Source organism: Pseudopipra pipra, chromosome 2, assembly GCF_036250125.1.
Source record: "Pseudopipra pipra isolate bDixPip1 chromosome 2, bDixPip1.hap1, whole genome shotgun sequence".
In the NCBI taxonomy this organism is placed as follows: Eukaryota; Metazoa; Chordata; class Aves; order Passeriformes; family Pipridae; genus Pseudopipra; species Pseudopipra pipra.
The window spans coordinates 25,969,463-25,995,420 of NC_087550.1; the positions used below are offsets into that span (position 1 = coordinate 25,969,463).

The 25,958-nt window shown below is 38.9% G+C and overlaps 1 protein-coding gene across 2 annotated transcripts in view; it reads right to left on the reverse strand.

Moving 5' to 3' along the window:
- The window catches only part of GSK3B (glycogen synthase kinase 3 beta), a 155,257-nt gene that overhangs the window by 33,037 nt on the left and 96,262 nt on the right, over positions 1-25,958 (reverse strand). For both annotated transcript variants that reach the window (XM_064644465.1, XM_064644464.1), the window contains exons 4-7: positions 25,062-25,172; positions 22,058-22,188; positions 20,069-20,175; positions 10,596-10,693 (exon numbers count right to left, since the gene is read on the reverse strand). In XM_064644465.1, the coding sequence (XP_064500535.1) occupies positions 10,596-10,693; positions 20,069-20,175; positions 22,058-22,188; positions 25,062-25,172 (447 nt within the window). The remainder of the gene's footprint in view (positions 1-10,595; positions 10,694-20,068; positions 20,176-22,057; positions 22,189-25,061; positions 25,173-25,958) is intronic.

Below are 25,958 nucleotides of genomic sequence, written 5' to 3' on the forward strand. Positions count from 1 at the left end.
TTGGGTGGTGTTTCCCTACCTCAGTATTTCCACATGGAAGACAGACTCAGTTTAAATCTAACCTGGAAGCATCTAAAAGGCATACCACCCCAGTTTTACTTTCACCAAGTTGTATTTCTCATTCCCAGAATCTGCACAATGTTATTTATAGATGCAAATTAGTAGCTGTATGAGAAATAACACAACTGCACATCTCTTTGTAGGGGTGGATATATTTTGAAAGGATTTCAGAAATCCCTTGAGGGAATAGGCCAGACAATATGGCATCAATGCTTTCTTTCAGTTACCACTAAGTGTGAGAGAGCCATTGTCTTCTAGCTATATAAAAAAATTGCAAAGTATGTTCAAGAAATCCTGTTCTTTTCTGCTTGCACTCAGTTGCTGGGCATCTTTTTGCTCTGCAGAGAGAAGAGGAGATGGCAGAAGGCAGAAGTTGCTCCTCTGTGTTGAGCTCATGCTCGCCTTCCTATAGGAAACCTGTAGCCACGCTAATCTGGCCCCGTGATAAATCTCCAGCCATACAGATTAGCATAATGTTATCACCTCATCTCATCAGACTGCACTGTCACCACCAGGCAACAAATGATCCACAATATGATGTTAGGCACTCTGCCTTACTGGTTGATGGAGAAATATCTGGTTACAAAATCAGATATCTGTGTACATTTTCATACTGTTAGAAGAGTGGAAATTACAAAAATGCACTCTAAAAAGTCAGGTAAAGGGTAAAAGAGCAAAGTAATTGCTGTTGGAGTAATTTGTGCAACAGAGAAACTATCATCAGGTATTATGAATGGAACTTGATATCTCTGCTATTTAAAATATGAGTTCCGTGACACAAACTAAAATCCTACCCACAAAGCAACCTTTCAAATAAAGAGTAGCAGCAGAAGAAATAAACCCCTTCAACTTGTTCAGACAGTTGCTTCTTGGATAACAAATTTGACCAACAAGTTGTACAAAACAAATGATCACGTTTTGTACACCCTGGCATTTGTGGGGATTTAAAACCCTAAGAGCCAAGGGTTCCTCTCAGAGCTAACACAGAAGGTTTTTCTGGGTATATATGAAAACACTGTTTTTGTTCAGGTGGTAAAAAAAGAGGGTGTTTGCAGGATTCCATACATTTTGCTCAACTTTCAAAGTTAAAAAAAAGCTGACAGGAAAACGTGCCCTTTCTCTGCTCATTTTCTGTCTGGCACCCACCAGATCATCAGCCACACAGCTCCTGCCAAGATGGTGCTGCTCTCAAAGCTTTGATGACCATCACTCTCAAAGCTTTCCATTTCTAAAAGATGAGGGGATTTCACACCCCCAAATATTATTTTCATCCTGATTCAGGATAAAAGTAATTTACAAAACCTTGGAACTTTTTTTGATTACTTAAATTAACTTCCTGAAAACCGACGGGCAACTTGCTCTCGCACCATTTCTAGAAGCTGTTTTCATGCCTCCCTCATATAAACAGGACTTTTTAAAAAGCATATTTACCTTCTTTACCCCTTTCCTCCTCAAAAAATTCCTTTAACAGCTTTTCTGAGAAGAAGCAAAGAGTAGATTTATTTTTAATATAGCCAAAATTCATCAAACTGGCTCAGTTGCCAAGGCTGCTCAGAACAGGAACCCACACAGTGCAAGTATATTTAAAGAATGTCTTTTAGCATCAGAGAGAATCCAGATTAGATAGGCAAGGGCAATTTCACGGCAGAAGCCACAGACAATGTCTATTCACACATTTCACTAGAAACACAGCTGTGAATCCAGATGATGTGAGGGAGCAACAGGCATCTAAGAAACAGCACTTAAGGTCTCATAAATGATTAGAAAAGAAGGTACTGAAGAGGGATCATGGTGGCTGCAAGAAGAGATCATCTGACCTTTCAACTACACAGCAACCTTTGACACATGAAATAACTGTATGAAAGGAAAAGTGACTTATATTAGCTACTCAGTGTATTTACTTTGTTCTCTCTGGATTGAAAAAACCAGATTGAGCTTCCAATTTGTACTGAAAGTAGATTAAAGGAAAAAAAAAAAAGAACCACAAAACAACACACCCTGAAACTCATCCTAAAACCAAAAGGGAAGTAGATTGGAAGAAGTTTTAACGACTGTGTCAAATTCAAATTACAGTCCAGAAGAGTGGGATGAATAAAGCGATAAACTGTAAAATTGTACCAGTACTTGACATATCTTGAAGAGGTCCTGTAGTGGATATCTCCTCACTCCTCAACACACCAACACTGTTTGCTACATTATTTTGAAATTGTACCTCACTGATTCACACTGAGTTTTCAGTATATTAGGAATACCTTCAAGTAACTTTGGTAACAGCAATCATTTAAGAGGTTGCAAAAATTGGTCAAACCTCTTCTTTTAAAAAAGTCATATACGTGACTGCTCTTTCTGTTTGAAATGGAAAGAAGCATGAATTACTTCACACATTTTTGGCAGAATTACTCCATGAAACAGCTGTTCTTGCTATACCAATTCTGAAAATACTATGGAGCAGATGTACTTTGGAGAGAATTTTCACAGAATCACAGAACGGTTGAGGTTGGAAGGGTCCTCAGGAGGTCACCCACTCCAAACCCCCTGCACAATCGGCATTGTCAAGAGTCAACTGCCCAAGACCATGTCCAGATGGGCTCTGAGTATCTCCAGGAATGGAGACTCTACAGCCTCTCTGGGCAACATGTTCCAGTGTGTACCACCCTGACAGCAGAAACTGGTTTTGTTCAGATTGAATTTCATGTGTTTAAATTTGTGCCCGTTCTTCTTGTCCTGTCATGGGATGCCAACGAAAAGAGGCTGGCTCCCTCTTCTTTGCACCTTCCCTTCACATATTCTGTACACTGGTAAGATCCCCACTGATCCTGCAAAAGTCAGAGAGCTCTTGAGAAACACAGGGTCCAATACTGAATTTTTCCAGTCATTGCAGATTAGCACATGCTATTCTACTTCTTGGGGAGTCTTATGAAAAGTGGTATTGTCAAGGAAAAAGTTGGATTTTTTTTTTTATTTGGCACTTAAAAAAAAAGAAAAAAAAGAAAGAAAACCAAAGTAAGTACCGTAATAATAAAAATGTAGTTGCCTGATGGAATCAACTGTAACTGGAATGAAGACTAAACTTCCAAATGAATCAGTGGAGTCTACATGAGACTACAAGGCATCTTTCTGCAAGTGAAGGTAACAGGTCAACTAGTCCTGCTCTTCATTTGCGATTGGTCATCATCATCTCTTAAATAAAAAAAAAGAAACATTATCTACTAAGATTAACTAAAGAATACACTTTCTGAGAAGGTAGACACTGCTCTGATTCTCCTGGAACAAAAATAGAACACAACAGGTTTCACAGTATTTTCTGTCAAGTTTTTCCCTTGACATTAATCTGTAATAGATGAAGCTCCCCAAAGAATTTTTAATCCAAGAACAGTGTTCATGGAGGTAGAGTAATGGTATGTATCCTCCTGCAATTAAAGAAAAGCTACAGCTCACAATAATGTCTTCCTTACCAAACAAGAAAGGGGAGATTTATGAACCTGGAATAAGCCCTGTGTTCCATTACAAATAGCATAAAGATATTAATTTTATGTTCTTGCAATCAGATTTTCATAGGAGAAAAAGATGGATGATATTCAGCTCCAAAAGACACCTTAGTTACGCCCCAATACCAAGACAGCTGCTGTCCACACCTGACTTCACTATGCGAAACTGTGCTGAGTCATTTATGACCAAACCCACACTGTTGCAACACCAGAGGAAAAGGAAACTGCCAAGGGTTTTAACAAATCCCAGTGGAATAAAAAGCCCTTTACGACAACCATTATTACTGCTGAACCTTTGCCAAAATGTAGAAATCAGAAGTGTAAGGACACCAAGGGTTCAGAAGTTCCAGCTGGTAATGACTGAACTAGAGAGAGAAGAAGGTGGTTATATTTAAATCAGAAAGCTCTACAAAGCCATGGTTGCAGTGCTGTAGTGATCTTCCCTGGGAGAATGGTGCAAGTTTATAAGGAAACGTGTTCCTAAAAGTCTGATGTTTATGGCTTACCAGATGGGATAATTAATACTTCTGCAAGCATGACTGCACCTCTTCAGAAAGTTGTGAGAGGTGTGCCAAACAGTTTTTAAAAAAATACATGGTGTAGGCATCTCAAGCAGTAAACATGGGTCAGCTTGAAATAATACTTCAAGAGGTTTGTGGTAGAAAGCAAAATAAACTTACCCACTTTATCTACACTTCCTTTCAAAAACAGACCCTTGTCAAACAATGAAAGCCAACTAAATATAGAGATTTCTTCTATTCACAAGCACAAGAGGAGCTATACATCAGGAATAGGAAGATACCCATTGTCACTGCTGACATCAATATAATTGCTCATCAACTTTTTTTTACACTGCCTGCCTGCAAGCACTGGAAGTGATGAATTACATGAGGCACAGAAACAGCCAAGTTGTGATGTGGGGGGACATCAGGGAAAAAAAAAAAAAAATCAGGAGAGTTCTCTAGGGCTGAGGACAGAACACCCATGTGAAAGCCCATGTCAGATGCAGGTAGGTCATCAGCACAGGACCACATCCAATAAAATGAAACACACTCTCCTACAGCTTATTCTCCCGGAAGAGATGGCTCCTCTCTCCCCATTAACTACTATGACTGGATTTATTTTATTTCAGAAACTGAGCCCAAAATAGTACCTTGACATTTGAGCATGAGCCATATATTATAATTGCAGTCTATACTTAGCATTAGGCTCAGTAAAACTGTCAAGAGCCCAGAAAGTTACACATGAATAGGATTCCTGATACTACTGAGCTTGTTTTTTCATACATTTTTTTCCCCTTGCTCCCCCTTACCCACAGAACTATGGGAAGAAGATTTTATTATTCCTCCTAAATTACCACGAAATGCCAGTTTTGGTGCAAGAAATAATCACACGGTGCAGTAGGAAACAAAAAACTCAAACTGAACACCACCCCCACCCCCATTCCTTTCCTGCAGTTTTCACAAGTTAGTTGATTCATCTCATATACTCTAAATAGCAGCATATGGAAAAATATTTCCGGTAAAGAAAACACAAGGCAGATTGGCAGGTGCTGCCCTCCCCATGTCCAGGGCTGCTCAGACAATTACTGCTGCTTCATTCTTATGAAAAAGATGTTTTTTTGGGGAGTAGGAGGAAGGTACTAAACAGAAACCTTCAGGAGATCATTATCTTAGAAACAAAACAATTATACTTCTGAGAGTCACTTTTTGCAGGGGGAATAAAGAGCAACCACTGTCTGCAGGAACTCTGCTTGAAGATGTTTTCGTCTGGGGGCATATCCCAGACAGTTTTACCTTGATGGTTCTGGAAAGCTGCTAGAGCTCAGGGGGCCAAGAACATCCCCAGAATGCCAAGTGTTCACAGGGAGCACGGCAGTCCTACAGACACCACTGCTTCACTCCAGGTTGTGTGCACAGATTGGAGATTTATGAAGGAGTCTGTCCTGACTGCAACGCAAAGAAAAAAAACCAAACCCAAACTCACTCCTGAGGTCTAAGAGCTCCTTCTTTCAAGCTGCATTCAGCAGGATCTGACTTGCACAGTGGATTTTAAATAAGGAAGTAGCAACTGCAACCCTCCTGGGCTGCTGGAAGAATCCATCAGGTATGACTGCTCTGAGGCAGTAGTGTTTACTTGTACATAATTTCCTTATGTGGCCACTGATGAAATCCACACTGTCACTGTGCCTGCTTCAGAAAACAAGCACATTTCTGAAGGAGATGTCACTTGAAAGCCAGTAGGAGCATGAATTTTAATGAGTATATTGGGTTACCCACTTGAGATATCCCAGCGATGGGACAACCTAACATTTGGAACATTTAGCAAGAGCTAAAAACAGGGAGGAGAAGTCACCATTCAAGATGAAAATCTGGAAAAAGCACTGTAAATTATTTTTCTCCTGTAATAGCATAAGTATTCAACAAGAATGTACTCTGGTTAAATTATTTCTTCAGATGAAGCTCCAAGACAGTATTTCCCCATATCAAATATCATTTTGTCAGGGTAAGTGGTTATAGATCTCTCTTTCCCAGCCAGATTGAGAACATCTGGAAAGACCATATTTAAAGAAATAGGAACAAGACAAAAAAGCTTAAAAGAAGGGGACTGTCTTTTGATTCACATGGATGTGATGCTGTGGTTCTAGAGGGGCACAGTTTTTCAGAGCAGTTTGCAAATATGCAGTAAGTCCGGAGAAACTCCAGGTGCAACTGGATAGAGAAGATCTTGCAAGACTGCTTGAAATTAAACTACATGAAGGCTGCTGAAAGTGAATCAAAATCTCCAAGAGCCAAAAATGCTTGTGATGCAGCAAGGGACTGAAGATGTTGGGCAAACGGCTGCAGGAAGGACAATCTGTGCCAACTGACGTATAACAGAAATTCTATTTTCATGAACACAGCTACCAAGGGGATATCATCAAGAACTGCATAAGAAAGGAGGATAAGTTTAATGTGATGGCATTTTGAAGTCATCATTATCCAGTCTAATGCAAAAAACTTCATAGCCAGGTGTAGCATCCACTTGCTGTGTTGCAAAATGAACTCTGAACAATCAAAGCTGAGTAAGCAACTGAAGAGACAACTGAAAAATTTATCTTGGCTCAAAAAAATGGACAAGTGTCACTGTGACTCAGTCATCTGGAATTGATAAGAACCAGCAGTAAAGTTTCTAAGTGACCTCTCTTGCAGTGGAATTGAGTAAATCTAAGGGATGAAAGTAAGATGCATTTCCAAATGTGGGGATAAATATTTTCTTCCTATAGCCCTTTTTGGGAGTTCAAAATACTCCATTTTCCTGGCCTCTAAGTTTCAGGCATACAGTTCCAACAAAGCTACCTGGAGAGCACGACTCCAAGACAGTCAAAGAGCAGCTCACAGGTCCCAGCCTGCAACCTTCTATCAAGTTCACTGCTGTTCTACAAGTGCTCCGCTTCTCCTACAGCCAGCTAGCTAACAAATCTGTTACAATGAAAGCTTTAAATACTAGTATTCTGTGGCAGCAAAGGGAAGAGTTGGACACCATCTATCATATTTTTTAACTAATCCTACTCTAAAGGAAATCTTATACAACGTTACATTTGACATGCTGCACCAAGATTTGACACTTCTGGTAATTTTTATGCTGCAGGACTGCATATGTCTTCAGCTGTATTGAGGCTGTGAAACCCAAACTCACTCACACGGGTTTCTTCTCTTATGCCAACCTTTCAAATCTAAGTCGAATTTAAGCATCATTCTGGAAGTGCAGAGGAGCACAATGTTTCATGTCTTCTTTGCAGATTTCGAAACCAAATCTGCTCAATTTGGTTATTGGTCATTTTTAAGGGATACACAGTAGATGGGATGGATCCCTGCCAACAGCTGGCAAAACGGAAAATTGAGGACCTCACTTTCTACTTTTTCCTAATTTTCAAACACTGAGGAAAAATTACTTGAAATTTGATGATTCTCACTCTCCCTACTCCCACTATGAGAAATACTTGTCAGTGAGTACAGCATTACAAGGGAAGCACCTCATTACCCAATTTATGCACTTTCCAAGACAGTTTCTCAGAGCTGTTGATTTCAAATGCAATATTCTCAATTATAACTCTCTCTGTATTCTCACCTTCACCTACTGTTAGGGCTTTTCTGAAAAGTTCATAAAAGCTTCACAACAGAAGATTTGGTAGACAAGGGCCCTGAAAAACAGCCCACTTCTGCAGTTTGCACTCAGCTTCTCTTCTAGTACTGCCTTCAGAATATGTGCTGCTTCAGCAACAAATACACTGGCAGAAAAACATTCATGGCACCCACCCATTCAGGCTCACATTTTACAAGATACTTCTTTAAAAGTTCAGCAAACATCCTTTTTTGTGATTACTGCAAGATCTACAGCATTTGTTCTCTCAGACTTTTCTAAAACATACTGTCTCAGCACTAGAACTTTTTTATTGAAGAGACCAAGTTTCCTGTAAAATGGAGTTATCCCTACATTTGTTTCACCTAACTTAATGTGTAGTGGGCTACATAGGTACCAGAGGATGAGAAAACCCCACCACAACACAGGTATGAATGATCATTAAGTATCCCCCTTTATATGTTTAAGGAAATGACGCAGAATTTTGTTTCTGCGGGGGTGAAAATCATAATCTCAACCTATAATTTACTGAAGTATCCTTTACAGTGGATACTTCCTGAAAAATAACATTAGTTTGCCAGTATTGTCACTACTGTGAGTTAGCCAAGAGAAGTTACCACCACAGATGGTACATAGGCTACCACCAATTTTATTAAAGTACTCCTCTGCTTCAATACAACTGGTGTAAACAAAGAATCACCACAACTGGAACACATACATGCTATGAAATTACTAGTTCACAGATGTTTTCTTCAATACTGCAGAACTGCTGATCTTAACAGCTTCTAGCAAACTTTCAACCAAACCACAAATCTCTGCTTGACAAGCAGGTCAATAATAAGAGAACATCTTTCTCCTGATTATTTTACTTCTACATTGTGAATATCAAAGCAATGGCAGGGCAGAGCACTATGGTTTTGCTAAAAAGGTCTCTCTACTCTCAGATTTCTGATTGAGCCATGGATAGTCACTGTGATATAAACAGTTGTAGTTACAAAAATTCAGATGGAGGTTGGCCTCTTCTCCAAGGCAACTAGTGACCAAACAAGAGGACAGTCTTAAGCTGTGCTGGGGAGGTTTAGTTTGGACATTAGGAGGAATTCCTTCACAGAAAGGGTGATTGCTTGGAATGGGCTGCTCAGAGAGGTGGTGGAGTCACCCTCCCTGGAAGTGTTTAAGGAAAGACTGGAGGTGGCACTCAGTGCCATGGTCTAGTTTACATGGTGGTGCTTGGTCACAGGTTGGACTTGATGATCGCAGAGGTCTTTTCCAACCTAATTGATTCTGTGACTAGATGTAGTTTCTCAGGATTGCAAAATCAAGAAACAAACTGGGACTTTTCAAAAATTCCAAAGGCAAACACTACACATTATCACATGAAATCCTGAGGAACTCTGGCTATCTAAAGAGTTCAGAGGGACCACTTCACATCTCACAAAAGCAGAGCAGCAAAAGCAGCACACAGCTCCAAGACACTTCTCAAAAGGAAAAAACACTGTCACTTGTGCCATTCTCAGCCCCACCTCTGAGAGCAGATCTAGTTTTCCTCTAGTGTTTCCTGTGTAAACTGACCCAACTTGGATAAATTGAGTTTGAAATACACCGGGCAGAAAGGCAATAAGAAGAAATAGAGAAAGTTGTAGCAGAAGTAGGTGCAAAACATGGAGCCCCCAGAGGAAAGTTGTTGACTGGAGGATTTCCAGCAGGAGACACAGAAATCCACCATAACAGAAGCCACGTTTGCATGGTCAAAAGCTGGAAGAGATGTGGTGAGAGCCTAGAAAGGTCATAGCACATCCCACTGAGCCTCACCAGCCCACATCCTCCACGCAGGAGAATGACCATTCAGTGCTGGTTCATATCACACAGTTAGGACACGGACAGAGACACCACAGCTCTTCTAGCTAATAACACAGACACAAGTAGCAAGTTCTACTCTTTTGCCCATACATTTTGGTTTAGAGGAGCTTTTCACATGCATGCCACACAAATACAGTATACACCATGTTAGTTAGTTAAGTGGCAAAATGAAAGAGGAAATTCTTTTAATACAGTCCCCTTGTGGTGATGAAATCAATAAAGCTGATCAGCATGTGCACACATCCTCTGTAACAATGCCATCTCGTTATACGCATACCATAGATTCAGAGGAAAAATATACTGTTTTCTCTGGAAATCTTGTTTCTTTCACTGCAGAAGCTGAAGCAGAAAGAGTGCTGGGAAGTCAGACAACAATCCTTTAGTCCATGAACTATTCTTATATGCCTCCAATTTGAGAACCACAGAACATTCACAGCTTTCCAAATGAAATAAATCAAGATGTGCTTGGACATAAGTGATATATAAATGTTATGTATTCTAAAACATTAGGTCTTTTACTTTCAAGACCAAGACTCTTTGGGTGGAAGGTACCTTTGCCCTACATGTCCTGAATTCCCTATCTGCAAAAACAAGTGCCCTTTCTCACCTTTCATCTCAGAGAGCTAGAAGGAAGAAGAGAAGGCAACTACACATGTGAAGAATCTGGCACGAGGAATTTAATAACACTGTTTTCAAAGCCAAGTACTAACTGCGTGCAACAAAGGCAAAAGAGTCAGATTCTTAAAGAATGAAAATCATACGTTAATAAATATTGGCTCAGTATGTAAGCACTTTTTCCAAGCACACTGAAAGTGCAATCCTTTATCAGGGAAAAAACCCCTATATAATTAAAAGATGACATATGACTATGCATGACTGCAAGAAGAACAAATAAAGATCATCAGGTTCTCAAAAAAGCATGAGAAGTATTTTCAAACACCGCTTACATGCAAAACCCTGTACCATGGTGACAGAACATGTGTGTTCACGGGTTTATAACAGTGCATGTTTTCACGCTGATTCCCAAGGAATAATGCAGTCAAAACAACTCTTAAAATTCCATACCTTGATTATTTCCACCAACTGATCCACACCACTGTCACCTGGAAAGATCGGTTGTCCTAGTAACAGTTCAGCCAATACACAGCCTGCTGACCACACATCTAAAAACAGGAAAAGTGGAACACAGGGAAAGGTATCAGTAAAAGATACATATGAGGCCATTTATATAAACCCCAGCAATTTTAGGCTACTTACTTTATTCTTTGCCATGTTTGATAGTATATGTATCAGAGCTAAAAATAAAAAACATTCCTATCCAAAATGTTAGTCTAGAAAACACAGATACCTAGAATAAAGCAATGATGGGCAAACAGTCTTAGAAGTCAAACTGCGAGACAATGAGAACTGGAAAATAATAGTAAATGCCATAACATATTGATATTAACACTTACACATGTAGGGAAATGATCAGAGAATGCTTGCCATCTGTAAATTAAGAATTTCCCCAAACTCTATGTTGTTTTTAAATGAGACTGATCACGAACTATGCATAGGTATCATCTGCCACAACGGCTGATGTTTTTACAGTTTTCAAGTATTGAATAGACTCAATTTTTCACACATATATTCAAAGTGTATATACACTAGCAGATGAACCAGCACTGCAAGTATTACCAGTATCCTGCAGAACATGATGACTAAGGGATCTGTGAGACAGCATCTATAACTCTGTCACCTCAAGATCCAATCTTTATCCCAACTCCATTTGCAAACTTGGACAGACAACAGAACTGCAAGTCATAGATCACGTTAACAGCATCCTTAGAAGAAGAGCCATCAACTAACTTTCATACATATAACAAAAGCCATGAGTAGTCCCTAGCAGCTCTTCCTCCTACATGAAGAAATTTTTCCTACTCTATTACATGTATATCTCCTTAAATAATTTGGCAATTGAATACTACAGCAGTAATTTAAGAATGTATCTAAGACTACTATGGAATATAGCATATTATTTTTGGAAACATAATTACCTAAAATGAAAAATCTAACAAAGCAAATGCAGTAAATGCTGTTTAGCAGATGTTTGTGAGAATCTGATGTAACTGCACACCAAATAAATGGAATTTTAAGCTGCTCAACACGGTAGAAGTATTGCACTTTGATGCAGAGATAACTGCCTCTCCAAAAAACCAGATCGATTATAAGGTTTTCTAGAAAGTCATCAACAAATATGAAACCTTATGATAATATCTTCTCTCAAACAAGCAATCAGCAACAGGAGATTTGTAAAGCCTACAACACTGTAACTCCCCAAAAGGGAAAACCAGTCCCCTTCCACCCATATTTCTTTGAACTCCTGCCTACTTTTATGAGCTAACCTTCCCCCATGAGATAACAGCAGTGTCACCATAAGTCAAACCCCAGAGATTTTACCTCCTGAGGCCTGCTCCACCTGAGATAATCCATGCTAAAACAGAAATCTTTATGTCCTAATGTATTTAAACTATGTCCCATCCCTGGAAGTGTTCAAAGCTGGGCTGGATGGTGCTTTGAGTAACCTGGTCTAACAGGCGATGTCCCTGCCCATGGCAGGGGGGTTGAAACTCAGTCACCTTTAAGGTCCCTTCCAACCCAAGCCATTCTATGACTCTGGTTCTATGAAGCAGGATACACACAACACTGTCAGTTATGGCTAAAGGTCTGAGTCAAGAAAATGTCTCTATCAGTTCTCTAAAGTCTATTATCACTTTGTTACAACCACTACAGACTGGTGCAAAAAATAACTAAAAAAAGCTTTCAGGAATTCAAGAGTTATAACAAAGTAATCTACAAGTTAGAACAGAGTTTCCCTTCCCTGATTTTTAAAGGAAAGAGAGAGTGGCCATGCAAAAATACTTCCCTCTCTTCACAAGAAAGATATGATTGAATTGGAACATACAGTAGACAAACAGCACTGCTCATTACTGCAGCTTTTGAAATCATTCACCTTCAAGTCAGATGGATGCACTTTTACCTAATGTCTTAGTACAAACACCACACCAATGAAACAGCAACCAGAAATAATTTGAAAGCTGACTCTTGAAATTCAAAAAGTCAACATACCAGATGATGCTTTTTCCTCTTTTAGTCACATTTAATAAAAGCTGATATGGCCACCAAGGTGTTAAGATCTCTTTCGGACAACAAATGAAGAAGGAATCACATAAATAACATTTGATTGCATCCAATTGCTAAATGATAGCTCCTGCTGTTGGACTAACACGTACAGCACTTTTTTTGTCATCCTGTGCATAATGGGTTTAGAGGAAATTACACAAAAGTACAACAGATAGCATAGAGTTCTTCAGAAGTACTGAAAAAACAGATTAAATGCACTAAGCAGTCAGAGGACTGTAACTTAAAAATCTATTTAAAGGCACCTTAAAGGGTTTTGAAAAAGCTGAGTCCTTTACACTGCCCTTTACAAAACAAGTGGTTACCCCAAATCTATAATCATTATTTACAACTTCAATCCTTATTTTCCACTGAAAAAGAAATAACATACATGGGAAGGAAAAATATTTGACAGAATATACACAAACCCAATGCTGACACAGGAGTAAGTCATCATTCACAACTCACTTCCTTTTAAAATTCTGAAACTACGCTAAACATGACTTTTTTCAAATTAGACTGTGGTTTTTTAAAACTGTTTTAAATAACCTTTTGGTTTGGCTGCTCTAGAAGCTGGCTTTTGCTGTTTTATCCTTTCCCAGTTTCCCTAAATGTCTTTGCACTCCACCAGCCAATTTTGGACAAGTTTGATGGGCAGAAGTCTTGAAATCCATCACAGAAATTTTGTAAAAACAGTGGGAGAGCATGCATCAGCATTACTGCTGAGGAGAGGAGGGCTCAGTTCCTGGTGAAGCACCATGTTTGCCCCAGCCCTGCCAAACTGTAACTGCAAACAAGTCAAAGAATGTGCAGGTCCTTGCTCAAGCAAGAAGGCCAAGCACAAAGAGCAGAGGGTACCTGAGAAAGCTGAGGGCATCATATGGGAAGAGAGATAAAAAAGAAAGGATGTAGGTCATGAGGAAACAGGTGGTAATGTCTGAGAATACTTGCTACATTCATGGTAGGTTTAATCCATCAAATATACACATCCATCAGAAACCTATGTAGTAGTTCCTTGTGCACTGAAATCTTCCAAATCAGGTAATTTAATGTCTTGTTAAAAGTCTATTTACTATTCCTTGATTTTCCTTGCTAACACTTTAAACATACCCTGAAGTAAAACTCAGGCATTCCAAAATCCCCAGCTTTTTTCCAGGCGTGTAATTTCACCAACTTCCAAATTAGGACTTGGGCAATGTTCCCTGGGCAAGGAAGTGAACAAATCCTTGAAGTATCCTCAACAAAAGCCAGAGTGGAGGCTAACTTGAGCAGCTCCAAGCAGGAACAGAAACAAAACACAATTTATACAGATGTTTATATAACTCTGGTGAGCAATGTACAATAAGGAACAAACTAAGAAATTTCATCTCTGATGAAACTTGATGAAATTTATGCCATTGACTTTAACAGGACTAAAATGTGGCTCCAGGACAGTTTGACTTTTTTTTTTTTCATCCCCACCCTTTAAATCTGGCATTTTAAAATTTATGTATCAAATCAGGATATACCATTTTCCTCAAGCCTGAAGTAAACAAAGTACTAAATTCTGTATTTAAAGACATGTTAATTATGGGAAATGATAAGGTATCAACTTTTGATAGCTCCTTCTCAGATACTTTTCTGTCTTAGCACAGTCAGAGTTAACCTTTATAGGTTAATAATATTTTGGAGGAAGCTTGTGGTGTAACTACCTGCTCCCATGGGAGCAGAAGCATTTTCTGAACTGTTTCTTTTCAGTATGTGTAATTTAATTAAAGCAAACTAGGCCTGACATTCACATGCTTTTAACTAGGTAATAAACAAGGCAAGAGAGAATCTTAACAGAAAACAAGTCAACAAATTCTTATGTCAAACTAGCTGGGACAATGTGAAATTTTAAGAGAAAATACTGAAAGCTATTCATTTTAAGAAAGCAGGCAAGGGTACTTTCTTCACACCTTCAGTGAAATGTAGTCTGAACAATATAGACAATAAATACAACTGCCAGCCAAAAGTAACCTTCAAGTAAGCTTATTTCAGACAGCTTTCACACATTATAATGGTAGCTAATGCCACATCTTTCCTAGACTGGAGAACACTTAAGACAAATACCATTATCACCTGACCTATCTCCATTAATTCAAGCACGCAAAAATTCATATAGCCTCTTATACTACAAAACTTTAATTAAATTTCTAGTACTTTACTGATGCTCACAGCTGCTAGATGGACATTGTCTAATAATATAATCTGTATGATACCCTTGCTTTTGAATGCATTCTAGCAGTAGAGAACGTAAGAAAAGGAATATTTCTCTTTCACTCAGGAAGAGGCATCTGAGAGGAACACCTGCAAAATACACTCCTTGGCTTTAATTCTACTAATGTGCAATGGCCATTTTGAGTTGTCTGCGACAGAATACCCTGTCCAATGAATTTCACTTTTTGTAATCTCAAACTCTACTTATCCAAACTGAAAAGTTGGCCCTCTTCTTCCCAGAATGAGCAGCTTTCATTGTATTACACTCTAGCTCCTCTAACTTGTTATATGGAGGAAATGAAGGAGGAAAGGAAAAAAAAAAAGGGTTTATCACATCCATCTTGTACAAATTAAGAACTTTCATTTATCTCATGCTTTATGGGGCATATTTACCTTTCTACTTTTTTTATTACTCTTATCTATTCCTCTTTGCCTCACTATCCCTTAATCTTGATGGATTTCCTCCATCTTGGAGGTGACTCAAAGCTGATGCTCTGTAAACTGTGGAAACAAACTAGCAGGAAAGAAACCAAGAGTCAGAAAAGCAGCTCTGGGAAGTCATAAAATTAGCAGCTTCTAGCTGCCAAATACCAGACCCCAAAGTGCTTTTCGCTGGTGCTTGTTTGAAACAAATTCTGGGATGTCACAGCAAGAGCAAAATTCAGGATTACATGCACGCATGCTATGTTGGTGCAAGTTTTGCTCATCAAGCCACAGACAGCAGAGACAGAGTAAGGCTGAAAGAGGAAAATGCTTGAAAAGACATGTTTGTTCCAGTATTTGGAACAAAAGCTAAACACAGGTATCTCTGTTCTTTTGCAATGAAGAGATGAAACTACAATGACAGGTGATAGAGTAGCTCTGTGAATTAACATGTGCTTATTTTCAGCACTGGGAATTGCCATCTGACAGAGGCAAATACTTTTTATTGTTTGGCAACAGTTTTGGGACACACCTTGTAATGGTTCTTCCCCAAGAAACTCTGAGTTTGGCCAGCTACATATGCCTGTGAGGAGCTTATGCTCCAGACTGCTGAGGTCAAATACTCTCTCCCTCTGTCTTAGCACTCACTAGGAAAGTGAATGAACCACTTCATGATACTTATTTTTGGACACTCCAAGAGAAGCCAGCAATAGAGCCATGCAGATCAATCTTTCCCTGCCAGCAGCTATAAACGTTCCCTCTGGAATGCTCCCAACTCCTGCCAGTGCAGTGATGGAGAAAACACACTGAGCCCAGCAGACCCTTGTTATGCCAAAGCACCACCACATTTTGGTGAGCCCTCCACTGCCCTGCCACCTAATCTACTGAAAAAAAAAAATGCATGTCGTGGGGGCAAAGCTCAGCTGCACAGTTGCTTTTTACACAAAAGGATCACATGGCAACACAAACATCTGCACTCACCCCTGCTCCAGTGCCTACATTTGTCCCAGGACAATGTAGGGGAATGTGGGCAGCCATCCCATGGTTTTTCAGCAGGAAGCATCTCCCTTATGACCAGAACTGCCAGCAGCATGCCATCAACATACTCTGAGATGCTGTAACACACACAGACTGGCAAAGGAGAAGCTTCAGCCAAAAAACTGTCAAAGGACAGCTGAAAGCTTGGTTTGGAAAAAAAAAAAAATCAAAGCCAAACCACAAAAAAACCCAACAAAACAAAAACAAACAACAACAACAAAAAAACCCCTCCTGTGTATCAGCTGCAGGAAATAAACAAAGTACCATCCCCAGCAAGCTTTAGGGACATGCACACATCTGCAGAATTCATAGTCATAGGTGCACAAAGGCCCAAACTGTACAAGCTATGAAGACACCCAGTTGACATGGATACTTGTGCCTGACCACTGAAAAAATCCCATAAAACTGTAACACAGGCAGATGACAGAGCTGTTACAGGCCTGGATTTGTAGCTATTTGGCAACAGTGGCTATTTAAAAACTTGAATAGGTCATTTCCCAGGTCATCATTTTAAAAATAGAGTCCCGGGTCTGCTGGAGGCAGACAGAGAGGCATTAACTGCAGCAAATGTGATTTGATGCTACTCTTACTATGGTGTATATTTAAATACAGCACTAATGCAGTGCTTCACAAAAGTTAAAAAATCTCCTGGCTGTGAATTATTTTTTGAACGGACGCTTTGGGTTAGAATTTAAGTTATGCATTTTGAGGAAATAATCAAGATCCTACAATTCAAAAGCCAGCTTATAGTTTTCTTGTGACACCCACGATGAAAAGACACATTCTGGAACAAACTTTAGTTTCTGCCACACTGAAGAGCAAGTACTGTTGCAAGGCCAAATTCAGGTGTTTAAAGACAACCTATGTGAAGCCAGACAGTGCAATGCCACTCCTGGTTACAGTGATGACTGAAACGCTGATGTAACACATTACAAGATGACTAACTATGGAAATGGTCATGATGCAGCTGGCTGTGCTGACACTCTGGGGCCATCGGTGCCACTGCCTAGTCTTAAAAAGCACTTCTTGCTCAGAAATACTTCCAAAAATTACCATATTACAGCTCATTATAAGCATAAACCGTGTAGTAATGTTAGCAAACAACAAAATCCCTCAGAAAAACCTAGAAGCCTTGCAGATCATATACAAAAAATTTCTACTTAGGACACTTTTTGGCTTCACTGATTTTACTTTTAACGTAGTTTTAAGAGAGGATATTTAAACAGAATAGTGAAAATCCCCACCTTAATTGTAAGTTGACTTTTTGTTATCACACACACACAAGTGGATTCTTATAGAGTGATAAAGGTTATAGCAGGAAAAGCTTGTTATGCTAACAATTCACAGGAAAACAAGAACTAGAAACCCAAGCATATCAACATTAAAACCAAAAAGTTTAAAATGCAGTATTATCATACTGTAGCATTTCACAGCTCCCTACACTTTGAGCAACGGATAAAGCACTAATAATTAAGTGCTCCTTCCTCTCTTTTAATAAACCTATCTGTGCTTGTTGATGGGTTTTCCAACAAGCTGGTTGAGTTTGGATGAACAATCCTAAGTGAAATAAGGTAGAGTTCTCACTAAGCACTGTTGCTGCCTATCCAGCAAGAACTAAGGAATATTTACTACCACTGGAAACAGCAGCATCAAACAACTAAACTTTTAGAATTTCTAACTTATTTGCAGAACGTGAAAACCATTAAATTTGTAAAAGCATTTTATTCCTTCTCAGCTCCCAAATGCAATGATTCTGCTGAGAAAAAAGTGGAAGGTGGAAAGGACAGGAAGGAAGAAAGGAAAGACTATTAGCTGAACTTTTTTTTTTATGCCATTCTGTGCAAATTTCAGAAAAAGGACCTTAAGGGACATGAGTTGGAGGGTTGGTACAAGAAAGACTGGACAAAACCTGAAATCCATGATTTTTTTTTTGGCAGGTGAAAAATGGACTCCTCACTTCAGCATGTAATTTTTATTACAACTATTTTAGAGACCAGTATGTAAGACAACAAAAATGGAAAGAGCACCTTGAAAAAGGGTCTGACAAATAGCGCAAGTTTAAAGTCATTACACAGTTGGAACAAGAGACACCTAACGGGCTTATCTATAAAACAGTCTCTTCTGGTGACACATAAAAGACCTGTTTTATGCAGTTATCCTCTGAAACAAGTTGTCTCTGCACTCTGATAATGCAGTGGAGACAACCTATTAGCTCTCAGCTGGCAAAAAGATGTCAAAAGTGATCAGCCACCTTCCTCTCACTCATGAGCTCCTGACACTTTGCTTTTACCTGGGCCCTGCTGCTTATTTGACTACACAGCAATGCTGATTGTCACGTAACAGAAAGTTAACCTGCCAAGTCTCTTGTCAGTTGAAGCTGAATCAGTGTATTAAACAATAAACTGTGAGATCCAGAGTATCCAGGGGCAAGAGTGGGGCTGGGGCTGCCATTTTTGGCAGCAACCAACCATATGTTCTGCCCTTTTATATTGTGCCATTACTTTCCCCAGACTTCTCTTGGTTCTGCTTCTTTTTCCTACCGGGGAGATATGTTAAGTGTTGCTAAAATACATACCAAATGATAACCGATGGGAAAAAAAATTAGTGAGAGCAGGTAAGCCTTCAGGAACACATTTTGGTGGATTTTTTTTTCCCCCCTCAAAGAACTGCAGAGTTGAAACAAGCCAGCCAGCCACTCACTTTCACACTAGTTAGAACATAACAACTTTAAATATACTTTAAGTGGTTATAAACACATTCTGCCAAGACTTGATCATGATCCTCAAATCCTTTTGAAAACATTAAACCTTGCCTAAGTGAATCAAGTCCAGAAGCAAGGCAAAAAGTTCCTCAGTATTGTGCTAAGGTGAGAGCCAAATCTAGTCTCTTTAACACTAGAACTCAGAAGGGGCACAGGGAACATCTTGACTAAAAACCAGAAGTAGTTACTCACAAGTACCCACCACGTTGCTGTTTAAGATTTTTCATTATCCTATTTATTTTTAGGACTCTACTCTAAGAAAACCTGTCCTCTAGCAAAATCTTTAGCCTAATATTTCCATGACACAGCTATGTGTCAGGTATTAGAAAGAAGTCTTCTTCGTGTTCCAAATTAATGACTAAAAGACCACAAAAGTTAGCAGAACAAGTTGAATTAGAAGGACTGCTGTACACAGTATAGTAAAACTGTAAGGAGAGTTTAAAGGCAATCATTAGGACACATTTCCCCCCCCATAAACTCTTTCCTAAAAGCCAAGTAAATAAATCACAGACTTAATTGTGTCTAAATCATAGCATATCAGAAGCAGTAACTGATTTTCTATAGTCATTCTTTACACTTGAAGTCATCAAATGCTTTTCTGGCTTAAGATTTCATACCTACTTTTAAACTAAATGGCAAAATTACACTGATATTTTTTTCCTACTTCGTAATCAGATTTTCCCCTCTACATTGAAAAAGTCCCTTTCCTAGTGTAATTGACACTGAAATCCTGAAAGGTGTAGAAATCACAGCAGCCATCTACAAAACATTTTTATTTCTTTAAGAAGTGGTCCTTAACCATTTACAACAAAATTCGGTCCCTGGGGATTATATCTGAGATCTCTGTAAACCTTGACACTTAACTACCGAATAAAAACTCATGCAGTTGGGATGGATTTCAACAAATACATGCACGTACCTATACTGGAGGTATAATCGGTGGCTCCAAAGATCAACTCTGGTGCCCTGTAGTACCGAGAGCAGATGTACGAGACATTAGGTTCTCCACGAACCAGCTGCTTTGCACTGAAAAGGAAATGGTAACATTTCAGTAATGAGTATTTTTACAATATTGCTGTGCAGACTAACATCAAGCTTTGGCACTCTTCACCCACTCCCAATTCCTAAATGCTGAAGTACCATGTCCTTCTAAGCTGATGCAAACCACTGACTCAATGATTCACTGTGAAATGAGTCCAATCCCTCAAGCATCTTCCTTATACTGGACATCGCAAAGGAAATTCCGACTACAATCTAGCTGATAAACAGGGTCAGATTTTTGGCTGGCAGCTGTCTTTTTCCAGATACAAAGGTTTGTTTACAAAGGCAAAGAGGACAGAAAACAGTTCAGTCAAATGTAGTTAACTTTTAAGGTTCAAAATCTCTGAATACTCACGGGAAGTGAGTGGAGGGTTTATGTTTGTTTAGTTTTTTGTTGTTGTTAGTTTGCTTTTTTGTTTGGTTGCTTTTTAATTTCCATCATAATGTTCTGTCTCTTTGCTATTTAAGGGAGTGTGGCATGAGGTTAAAGGGGTATGAGGAGACAAAGGAAAATAAACTTTGCCATTATATTCACATGTTAATGGTTCATGATTAACATGAAGGTTTCATTTATACTGCAAGAGATCAGCCACAAATACCTACAGTATTGCCTCAACCACTACTGCTGAAAGAATCCAAGAAAAGAATGGACTATGAGAGGACATTACTTTTGGAACATGAGTATGGACATATTATACTTCTTTCTTAATTAACAAGCAATTAAATTAGACAAAAAAGGAGCTGGAAAACAAAAATTGCCCTTTCAGAAATATGACATTTAACTAAGCAGCACCAAACACTGCAGAGGGGCAAGCCAGTCAAATCTAGTGTTCAGCTTTTTAAACACTCCTTTCAGCCTTCAGGGAAGAAGGACTCCTACCATCCATTTTAAAAAGTCTCAGTTTTCTGTTTTCTATACAGAAATTACAGTTAAAAAATTCCCACTGATAACAGATAGTAAATACTACCTTTTTAATGCATTATTATTTTTGAGTTTCAGTGTGACTTGTATTTTGCTCCAACACTGGTGAGGCAGAGCTGAGGAGGAGATTCCCAAGCCACCAGGCATGGGAATAATATATTCAAGCACCACTGCTTGAATAACCACCATCTGACATTCCTACTCGCTATGGACAAGTGCATTTAGCAACAGCAGCTTCCATGACTTCTTCCACGTATACCCTACCTATTTTAGTCTGCAAAGTTATAGTACAATCTAAATACTGGACTTTGCAAGAGAGAAATCTGTCTCCTGCCTCAGTGTGGGTTTCCAGAATTTCTATATCAGTTCTAAGATGGGGGCTGGACTCTACATGCGACTCACTTGAACAGACACTGGAAATAAATGTGCCATCAGAAACTAGAATACAGATGTCCACTATCCAAGAGCTTCAACTGGAAGTCCCGCTTCTGATTTTGAGCCTCTATGGTATTGGCAACATGAAGTGAATTGGTGTACATGCAAGTAGACTAATAAAGAGCAACATTAGCCTTTTTAATATACGGTGCCACTGCACCTGTCCTCTCTTCCCAATACACACTTTGCTACAGTATTTGGTTGTATTTTTCCATGATGTAGTATTTTTCCTATATGACTGCATATTTATTTTATTTTTCTAATACCCAAAAACATAACAGGCTTGAATTTTAACTCCTTCCCTCCTGATATCCTTTTCCAGCTTTTTCCCCCCACCCTCCCACCCCGAACTCATTTTGAGGGGAAAACAGAATATCAGCAGTTCTCTTTCAAAGCTACAAATAAATAAAGATCTTCTGAAGGACACAGAGGATTTCATGGCAAAGTTGCACCCAGGTTCACTTTGAAGGAAGACCCCTTCACCAGGTTTCAGGCCACAGATATGCTTACCTTCCAAAGTCGCAGAGTTTTAGAACAGCTGTATCAGGGTCCAGCAAGAGGTTCTGTGGTTTTATATCCCGGTGGCAGATCCCAAAGGAATGGATATAGGCTAAACTCCGGAACAGCTGATACATGTACAACTGGAACACAGAAACACGAGTCCAACGGGGTAAACAATTAGTTTAGCACAAACTCTTATTAGAAGAAAAACAAAAGCTCTCAGAAAAGACTATACTGGATGTGTACTAGTGCTATGAAGATGGACAAGGTATTTGCATACTTTCCCTACCCTGTGCCACATACCCACACATGTGGTTCATCTGTCCTTACAAAACTCAGCATAATGCCAAAAGAGTAATTGTGCCAGTCTTCCAACATTTATAAATAACAGCAGTTGTAAAAAACATAGACAAAATAAAGGTGTTTCAGTTTGCTTTATAAATCAGCCTCTTCAGAGACATGAAGTATTCCAGGTTATGAAAAAAAAACCCCAAACCAAACCAAACAACTGAAAAAAATTGCCCTTCAAGAGCCAAAAGAAAACCCTTTAGTAGATGAAGTTATATTAAATGTTGCCCAGAGACAAGAACAGTGTCTCAGCCTGTCACTGAAGTGAATGTCCCAGTGCTGAGGGGACACAGTCAGATCTCTGGACAACAAGAGAAGGCAAATAAAACCAAATGCTCAGAATAATTTTATGCAAGGCACAACAAATAAGTATGCTGAGGGAGAGTTTCTTCTGCCCCCTTTCCAAGACTAACCCCTTAGCAAGGAAGAATACAGCAAGAAGAGATGTTACAAAGCCAAGAACTTCACAGGATAAGATTACAAGGCAAGGGGAGGATGTCCAGCTGCTGGAGCTACAGGCTTGTGGTTGTGGATAACAAAGAGGTGCTGAATACAATTAGGGCTGTATAGCACATCTAGTCCTAAAGGCACAGAAACCCTGCTTTAAGGCTGACAGAAGGCTTACTTGCCAAGTTATTTGTTATTTTTGCTGTGCCCCCACAAGGTTCCAGTTAAAATCAAGCCATAGGCAGGACACTGCACCAGAGACGCACCTCCACACTTTCCTTTTCTAAGCACATTCTCCACAAATCACCTTTAACTGTCTATAAAACCACATGCAATTACTAGATATTGGTATCAGGTCATGTTTGCCTCACTTTCACCACTATCTCTGTCGTCACACTTTCTCTCCCCCTTGTTTTTTGTTGCTGGTTTGGCGGGAAACATAGAAATGGAAAGAGAATAACTTGAATTTTGGCTCTAGGTCTCTGGTTTTCATTCTTGTTTCTGAAAACCACGACTCTGCACAAAGAAAAGCAAACAAACACGTTTTCCAAATTGCCTGTTCTAGACACGTTAAGTATGTATTGTGCAAGAGTATTGCAAAATAATGCAAAAGACGGCTCTAATTTGAAGGGTCAAGTCAACACATGTGGGATTTAGAAAGTATGCCTTTCATCTCCACATAGCAAACCCAAAATTTCCAAGAATTCCTTAGACCATATTAGAGATTACAAATAAAAATTAACCAGAAGATTACTAGAACAGCTTCCCAGCAGCTTTTTTAACAGTTTGTTACCCAGCTCTCTACCTGCCTGGGTATCAATCAGAAATGAACAAATATGTATGATCTGACCTTTGTGTAGCCAAGATGCCTGGAAAATTGCAAAACCCTTAATGACATTGAGGTAACATGATCTTTTTAAATACAGGATTATGTGCAAGGCTTGCCTTGCCAGAAAAGTAAGAACAGCCTTCCAGGTTACCTGGAATGGGAAGTCCCAAGCATCCTGCAAGATGAAAGAGCTGAAGCAAATTTTATTCCGAAAGTTTAAGTAAGGACAACTTTCTCAAGTTCCCATAATGGAGAACAATAAGGGCAAGAATACTGACAAAACATATATAAAAAATTTATCAAAAGCTAAGCTAACAGATTTTTCAGTAGCATATAAACTGAAGACATGCTGTTCCACCAGCAGAGCAAACAGTGTGACCTTGCAACAGAAATTGTTACTGCTGGATGATAAAATTCTGTCCTTTCTTATAAAACAGGCACCGGTGCTGGCTATTGCGGAGACGTGCCGTTTGCAATTTATGCATATAGTTCTGGCACAAAATGTCATTACTGATAAAATTACTATTTGTAGCTTTCAACTTCTTAACTTTCATCTTCCTTCAACCAAATTAAAGTTTTTTTTCTTAAGCCAACCCTCACATTAAGAATTACACTTTTAAAGAGGAGTCTGGAGAATCAATATGAATCAGGCAAATTTATCTCTAATTTCCATTTAATATTACCTGGATGTCATGTTCACAAGTTAATGCCAGGTGAAAATATCATCATTCACTTGGGTGTGGATTGTGGTCACCACGATATACAAAAAGGAACTGTGAGACCCAGATGGTCCCACGTTTGACAGCAAAATAAATTTTATTTTAAGCATTGTGTAAAAGATGTAGACAACTTGAGTACGGTTTTAAAGCTACAATGTGCATACAAGCATCTTGCCCATGTAGCTCTGGAAGACAAGAGTCAATGAGCTCCAAGTGGGGACAAAAATATGCCTTTTATGCCCACAACAAAAGCACATGAATTCTTACTCATGCCAGGAAAAGGGGAAAATGAGAGATAAGGGAACATCTTCCTGACATCCTCTTTCACTTCCTGACCTTTGTTCTATTATATCTTCATCATCTCAGGAAACTGAAAGCTGCTAATCTAGCTGCTGTCCGTCTCTAAGCTGCTTCAAAAACAAAACACTTCCCCCCCCAGTCTCCCTCACCCTTTCCAAGATTTATGCAAAGTCAGAAATTGGGAGTGCTTGTTTAAGCCTCAATCCTCTATTCTTCCTTCACCATAAAAACTAATAATTCTAATTTTCCTTCCCTCAAGATTTATGTGCTTTTAAAAATTTCAGAAAACTTATTATGTCAGAAAAGAGTATCCCCAGAGTCTGTTTCTATTAAATCCTTCTTTACCTAACCACATCTATCAGTTACCTACCTTGACATAAATCATAGGGAGTGTCTGTTTGGCCCGACTATAATGTCTGGCAACTCTGTATACTGTTTCAGGAACATAGTCCAGCACCAAGTTGAGATACACCTCATCTTTCTGAAAGAGAATAGAGAAAAAAAACAAAATCAGCAATAGATTTTTGAAGCATGAAGCACAATTAAAACATTCAGTGAAACCTAAAGCATGAGAAAGCTGTGGACATTTTAATCCCACCTTTAGTGGGAGTGTGAACTGCTGACAAATTATTTTGGCCTTGCACTCCTGCATTAATACTTTTGTCAAACTTATGATTAAGGTCATGTTAATTATACATATCTATATCTACATATATATTTATATATACACACAGAGAAAGAGAGATACTATGATGTCCAATGATATAATATGACTTCCAACATAAGGCATTCATTCGCTGATTATAAATAGGACAAGGATATAATTGTTCTGCCCAGTCAATATTTTCATCAGGAGAGTATTTCAAGGTAACATGCATCATTATTTGAAGCAGCCTATTAACTCATTAGTCCCTTACCTGCCAAAACCCAAGAAGTGCAAACTGAAAAGTCCCAAACTCAGCCTCCGACAACAACACATCAAAAAGGTTCAAACAACCTGCATCTTTTAGAAATGTTACTTTGATCTTACTGAATTCCCAACTATTAAGAGATTAATAATACAAATTAACCATTTGTAGACAGTAAGCCAGTGTTAACATTTGTAACTATTCCATTTACATGTATTTTGATGTCCCAGTTATCTCCAACTTAAGCATATGAACTTATTCATGGCAAAACAAAGTCTTGAGTATAATTTTTAATATCTAGGATCAGGTTAGAGGTTCATGTGAACATAACACAGAAACAACAAAAGTAGATTTATAAT